General features: G+C 34.5%; 1 protein-coding gene across 2 annotated transcripts in view; it reads left to right on the top strand.

The window, feature by feature from the left end:
- The window catches only part of pgs1 (phosphatidylglycerophosphate synthase 1), a 56,358-nt gene that overhangs the window by 4,515 nt on the left and 44,343 nt on the right, over positions 1-7,500 (top strand). Inside the window, exons 2-4 of one of the 2 annotated variants that reach the window (XM_003199632.7) lie at positions 2,016-2,217; positions 4,032-4,109; positions 4,818-4,914. In XM_003199632.7, coding sequence (XP_003199680.3) covers positions 2,016-2,217; positions 4,032-4,109; positions 4,818-4,914 — 377 coding nt within the window. Of the gene's footprint in view, positions 1-2,015; positions 2,218-4,031; positions 4,110-4,817 lie in introns of both variants that reach the window. The other variant, XM_073918685.1, reaches the window with a different exon arrangement.

Below are 7,500 nucleotides of genomic sequence, written 5' to 3'. Positions count from 1 at the left end.
ACTTTCATTTGTCAAGACAAGAGTATTCATCATGTATTTCAATGCAAATAAATGTATTTAGTTCTACGTTTAGAAAAGATTTTCTTTATAATAGTAGCCGTTTTTAATCGGTGTAAAGAATAACTGGTTGTTTCCAAAAACATTTTCATATTGGTAAAGGTGTCTGCAACTTTTGTGAAGCATCAAATCACCGTCATATTAACTATCAAAACATGTTTATGACTGCATAAATGTATTATTGCTTTTAAAAAAAAGTCACATATAGTGCATTTCTATTATACACTATTTGTACTAAAGCGATCTAAAAAGTTCATATCAATAAGTTTTCTCTTTGCACCACCAGGTGACAGTCTTTGTACTTTCATTTCGAGGGTGCAGATTGCATACGTTTTAATAATATGTATAACTTTATTTATTTTATTAATGACTATAACTTTATATATATATATATAGTTAAAAAATATGTACAATTTTCCCAAGTGTATATAACTACTACTGTAAGAAAATATCAGAATTCGGAGCATACTTTCTGTATTATCTTTGCTTGAACTGAGCCGATCTAATCCTGTTTATATGAATTGAACCTGCTCCCGATCAGGTTTGACCTAGCAGAACTGTTGCCATGACAACAACTCTCGGATCAGCTTTGAAGAACGAAACGATCCTGGATCGTGTCAAATCGTCAATATCCAAATCCAGCTAACTGAGTAATCCACGTACGAAGAACGGACCCCAGGTTTGAGCTACTAGACTTGTTGCTATGACAACAGCTCTCAGGTGAGTTTTGAAGAACGAAACGATCCTGGATCATGTCAAATCGTCAATAACCAAATCCAGCTAATTAAGTAATACTTGTTCGAAGAATGGACCACAGGGCACAACAATATTGATTTTGATTATCTGGTTGAGTCTCAGGCTAATTTCAATTTTACATTTGTTCTATAATAATAATATTAACAACAATACTAAAAATAATAATATATGCATTTTGAATGTTGAAGATCATTTAACTTATTCAGGTAGCAAAACAAGCTTTTTAGGTTATTTGTTAAACTGTTATAACTGTTTTGATATATAAAACAATACAAAAGTTGGGGGTAGGCATGGGCTAGTATAAGATTCAGACAGTAGGATAACCTTGAATAAAAATATCACAGTTTCACGGTATTGTAATTACTGCTCTAGAGTTCTTTTAAATGTCTAGGTAAAAAAAACTATTTCCCCCATTGAACACAATATATTTTATTTTGAGAAACATTTAAAATATTTTGGAACATGTCAGGCTAAATAATTCAAATAAATCATAGACTTCTGCTGTCTTCATTAGTTTCAAAAACGCTGATTTCTTTAAAACACATAAAAAACCTTACTTTTATCATAGGGTTGTAGCGGTTTTAAAACCTTGACTTTTTCAAACCACTGTAAACCTTGAAACCGGTTATCATCCCAGTTCTAGTTTGGGGTCAGCAAGATTTTTATTTTTTTGACAGAAAATAATAATTTTATTCAACAAGAAAGATGCATTGAATTGGTAAAAGTGACAGTGAAGACATTTATAATGTAAAAATAATCATTTCATGAGTGCTGTTGTTTTTAATTGACCAGTCATTAAGGAGTTCTGCAACTGTTTTCATTATTGATAATTACAATAATTCAAAGCACCAATGGATATAGCCATTGTTGCTGACATGGCATTACAACATAAACAAATCTTTCACTATGTATCTAATTTGGACAAAATAAATGCAGCCTTGGTGTGCATAAGAGGTATAAATAATTAATAAATAAATACAAATAAATAAATAAACAATTAAATAAAATATTTTTTTTGTTTTTTTTGAGAGTTCAGCATCACTCATCAACCATGTGATTTTGCAATGTTTACAAACACCATATGTGAAGATACTGCAGTGCATTGTGCACAGTTAAAGCTTCCTGCCAGCCTTGCTTTTGGATTCTGATTAAAGGTTTTTTCTTCACTCATTATTTCTCTCTTACTTCCTGTAATCCTGCAGGTCTGCGGTGCTGCTTTTGGCTCCTCTCCTGGCAGAGGCAGATTCAGCACCCCTGGCCTCCTCCAGACCTCCAGGCTTCACTGGCGTCGAGAGCCTTCACTCCCGCTTCCACTGGATGGCGGATCATGTACCGGCTTTCAAAGTCCCTGGGGGCCACATTCGCGTCCTCCACTCACCTGATGAGTTTTATCAAGCCATGAAGGTGTGTGTTTGTGTATTTACTGGGTGAAACCCAAGTAATTGCACCTTCAAAGAAGGTTATAAAACTATATATCTTTAATATTGGATGACCCATATAATTAATCTAACTCAAATTAGTTACTCTCTATTACAGTTGTATTTATTTGTAAAGTTGACAGCAGATGATACTTAGAAGAAGTTGATGATGGTATATCAAAATAGGTGGATATCTCAATATCTCAAGCATACAAACGTCAGACAGCCACTACTTTGTTCAGAGCTGACCCCAGACCTGTGAAATGATCCACAAAGTACAATCTGTTTCTTACCCAAGGCTGAGTGTACTCTCAGCCATCTTATCCAAACTGGTTAAAAACTGGTACAATCTACATCCAAACTGGCAGCTTGCATACAAAAGAGTTTACTTTAAAAGTTTTAGCATAGGACTGGGGCCTGGGCCGATAAACGATATTATATTGAATCGCAATAAAATTTATGTCAATAATAATAATAAGCTTTGGACTTTTTTAACTCTATATTGATCTAAGAGCCAATCACACAGCAGAAATGTGCAATATTAGAAGTCTAAAAGTGTGTTGACATGAGAGAATTACTGACATTTCGGCCACCGAAGAATTATCGGCTGTAAATAGGTTATGCCATTTAATGGACCCTCTAATTTTTGTGGCTTCAGTCATTGTTGGGGTTCTCTTTTAAATCTGAAAGCATTAACAACTTGTATCGAAATATATATCATTATCATTCGATATGGAATATAAGTATCGATATTGCATTTTTACCCTATCGCCCAGCCAGATCCACTCGAGGTCTCTGATCTGCCTGGGTAGATCCTGAAGAAACAAATCATTTGGAATACAGAAAAAGCAATGACACATATTATTCTAGTTTTACTCTGAAATGTGATGACACTAAGGTCATCATATGATCTAGGCCAGGGGTAACCAATCTTGGTGCTGGAGGGCCGGTGTCCGTGCAGGGTTTAGCTCCCACTTGCCTCAACACAGCTGCCTGGATGTTTCAAGTATACCTAGTAAGACCTTGATTAGCATTTTAGGTGTGTTTGATTAGGGTTGGAGCTAAAATCTGCAGGACACCGGCCCTCCAGGAACAAGTTTGGTGACCACTGATCTAGGCTCTTAAACATTCAACTTAATTAATAATCATTAAGACATAAGAAAGGATGTGTGTTACTCCATCCTGTAGCAGACATTCATCAGGAAACCCACACCATAAAACTATCAAATGTATGATTTTACATTCTTTGTAAAATATCACTCTTGTGTAATCAATGAAAGACATGGAAGTAAAATTCAAATTTGGTTTTTGTTTGTTTGTTTGTTTGTTGTTTTTGTTTAATAATGTAGCTTTGGAAATTTTTTAAAAACCCTTCAAACTTATTCTCAGTTGTATGCATTTGCCGTTTATACATACATGTTTTGAGTAAAAAATATCAAGTTATGTTTTATGTAGTAAATAATGACAACATGTTTGAAAAATGTAAAAAAAAGAAAAAAAGGAGTTTTATTTCAAGCATTTATTTACAGAATATTATATTATCTTTACATTTATTTTTAAGTTTATTTTTTTTAATTTAAGTTTGAATTAAATCATGCAAGATTTTATAATCACCATTTTCTGCCAGTTTTAAGGACAGTTGTTTACAAAGTAGATATAAAACACAAATGAACATTTTACTCAAACCATAAATGTATTAATGGATAATCTTTGGGAGCCAATAAAAACATTTGAAGTGGATTTTTAATTAGCTTGAAATTGCAGTGTCTCTCATTAAATGTGTTCTTTCTGTTTGCACAGGCTCGTATCAAGACAGCCAAGAGTCGTGTGGTGATGGCATCTCTGTATCTGGGCACAGGACCACTAGAGCAAGACCTGGTACATTTACTATCACTGAGCTATAATGAAGCACTGTCCAAGCAGGAAAAGATTGTGACTGTGACCTGATTGAGAATTTACATAAGAGGAAACTGATCAGGGAAGCACAGGCATATCTAGCTTTCTGTTGTAACCCCAAAAGACAATGAAGAACTTAAACAGCAAATCAAACAACAAGAGTAGCTCATGTCACAATTAAAGTCAGATTTGCTGAAAGTAAGAGAATAACTTTTTAAAAATGTATTCCCAGGAAGAATTTTAAGTCATCATATTCGAACTGAGAAATCATATCCAATGTTTTTAATGTAAAATTATTCATTTATTATTTTTTTGTATCTTCTCTTATTGAATTATGAAGTTGTTAGTATTCTGTAATATTTATTTATTTAGTAATCTTGTCATGAAATAGCCACAAGTTCCTGTTGTGGCAATAAATAGACAAACAAACATACAAACAAATAAAACCTCAGAAGAAATGCGGATCTTGATCTGCTTATGTTGATGAAATCTCGTTAGGAACGTTTTATTTATTCACCATCTAGTTTCCTTGTTCAAATCAACATGCAAAACTAGCCAGGCAAGTCTTGAGTTTACTGCACGAGAATACAAAGATGGTGTAAACTCCTGTGAACTCTACTATTGAGTACAGTACAGTACAGTATATGTAATTAGAGGCTTTCATAAACCACTATCTAATTTCTTTTGAAGGTTGATTGCATGGAAGAAGCATTAGAGCGCTCACAGGAAGATCACACACCTGATCTCAAAGTGTCGTTTCTGCTGGATTATACCAGAGGCTCTAGAGGTCTGTTTTACACACTCCATCACAAACACACAGTCTGTTTGGACAGAGACAACTGCCATATTTAAATAAAAGGCATCGTTCACCCAAAAATGAAAATCCAATCATCAGTTGCTAACCCTCCTCTTGTTCCAAACCTGTTTGAGTTTATATTTATCCTGTTGAACACAAAGGATGATTTGGTGAAGGTATTTTAAACTGGTACATCTTGACTTTCATGGTATTTTATGGATGTCAGTGGCTGCTGGCTTTCAACATTTAGCAGAAAGGCAAGTCTCAAGGAGGTTTGGGTCCACTTAGTTACCCACCCAAAAAAAGAAAATTCTGTCATTATTTATTCAGCTCTTACTTGTTTTAAAGCTTTTTAAATTTCTTTATTCTGTTTTACCCAAAAGACGTTATTTTAAATATGCTGGAAACCTGTAACTATTTATACGGTCCTGGAAAACCTGGAAACGTCTTGAAATTTCGAAAAGGCATTTTCCAGGCCTGAAAAAGTTTTGGCAAAATAAATAAACCAAATAAAACAAATAAAAACAAAACAAAATTAAATTTGAACAGGCATTTTTTTTTTATTTACAAGTGTATGTAGACAATACATGAAACGCAAAACAAGATCATGAATATTTACCTGAAAGTTTTGTAAAAGTCATGGAGAAGTCATGGAATTTTAGTAGTAAAAATGTGTATGAACCGTGCCATTGGCTTTCATAGTATTTGTTTTTCCTACTATTGAAGTCAATGGTTACAGGTTTTCAGCATTCTTTAAAATATCTTCTTTAGTGTTCAACAGAAGAAAGAAAGTCTTAAAGGTTTGAAACTACTAGAGCAGGGGTGGCCAATCCCGTTCCTGCAGATTTCAGTTGCAACCCTTATCAAACACACCTTTCTGTAATTATCAAGTGGATTTCTGGTCCTAATTAATTGGTTCAGGTGCGTTTGATCAGGGTAGTAGCTAAACTGTACAGGAAGGTAGATCTCCAGGAACAGGATTGAGCACCCCTGCACTAGAGGCTGACTAAATAGTGGGTAAATGCTTAGTTTTGGGTGAACTGTCCCTGTTAGTGTGATTTTAATGAGTGCATTTTCTTTCATGGTGGTTTTCTTTTAATCCTTTGAATTGTTGCATTGTAGCCTGAAAAAAAATACCATAATATTCTGTTTCAGTATGATTCAAACAATCAATGCTATAGTTTACAGTTTGCTCATTTAAAGTGCCCCTATTATGCATTATAAAAGGTCATATTTTGGCTTTGGGAGTCCCCAACAACCGGCTGATATGCTTGCAAGGGCAAAAAACACTTTCATAGTCTTATAATTTGCATTTATTTTTACCCAAGTATCCCAACGACTCTATTATGATTTGTTCAGTGATTCATTTTTCTAAACCTTTCCTTTTGGGGACATTGATCAGCAGTTGTTGGTCCAATGATCTAGTCTGTTGTGATTGGACTGACTGCACAGAGCATTATAGTTTTATAAGTGTTGAATCAATAAGCAGCCACTGTACAGAGTGTATGTGTGAGCCTAATTCTGGAGCATATTGATAAAGCACTCCAGTGTGTACACCAGCATAATACTCTAATCTTAAACAGAACCCCAAGTAATAACAAGTGGACAGGCAATATTTCATTCTGATGAAACTCCTAAAGATCCATTTGAACAGTGATTCAAATGATTGACTCTGAGTGGACTCTTTCTTTTTGAGAGTCAGTAATTATATACGGATTGTGCTCTTTCAGGTTTACATTTAAGCTGTACGTTTTTATTCACTGTGTGCTGTTACACACTGTGTAAAAGGTCTAAAAGCCATATTAAGGGCACATAAATAATGAGCATTTTAAATGAGTTACATTCGCATGCTTGTGTAAAATACACACATCTTATATGTCATTACAATAAGGTTCTATTAGTTAATGAATCAAGTATAAAAAACACTTGTACAGCATTTAGTAATCATAGTTCAACATTTACTAATGTGATATTAAAATAATAAAAAACGCTTGTTTCATTATTGCAGTGCGAGTTATCATGAGCCAACAATGAGCAACTGTTGTTTTATTAACTAACATTAACAAGGATTATTAAACATTGAAATAAATGTATGTTCGTTGTTTGCTATGGAATAGACATGAAGGCAGGGATTGGCTTCAAATGTAGTTTATTATGAGAGTAGTGAGACAGGCAGAGGTCGAAAACCAACAATGACAACAGCAGAGTAAAGCATAATTCAGAGAATGCTTGATGGACATCAAGCGTTCTCCAGCCCTCGGCGCCTAGACTGCAGCTCTGTACAAGATAGAAGTTTGGCCAGAGGAGAAATGGTTGTGCTCAACAGAGCCTGTTTTACCTCAAGGTTTTTTTTTCCTTCACTTGCGTCAATTGGTAAAGTTTTTCAGTGTTCCACTGGCTTGCTTGGCTTAGGACTTGTGGAGCTGTGCATCGATAGATTTGCTCTTCAGTGTTTGGACTTTCAGTATTGAAAATTAAACCACACTGAACTAAACTAAACTGAACTTCAACTCTGAAAACTGGACTAACGCAGTTTTAATTTACTAGAACTTATACGTTAAGCTACTCTGACACAAT

Source organism: Danio rerio, chromosome 12 (genome assembly GCF_049306965.1).
Source record: "Danio rerio strain Tuebingen ecotype United States chromosome 12, GRCz12tu, whole genome shotgun sequence".
Lineage (NCBI taxonomy): Eukaryota > Metazoa > Chordata > Actinopteri > Cypriniformes > Danionidae > Danio > Danio rerio.
Note: the sequence above shows the minus strand (reverse complement) of the source record. Positions and strands in the feature narration are given on the sequence as shown.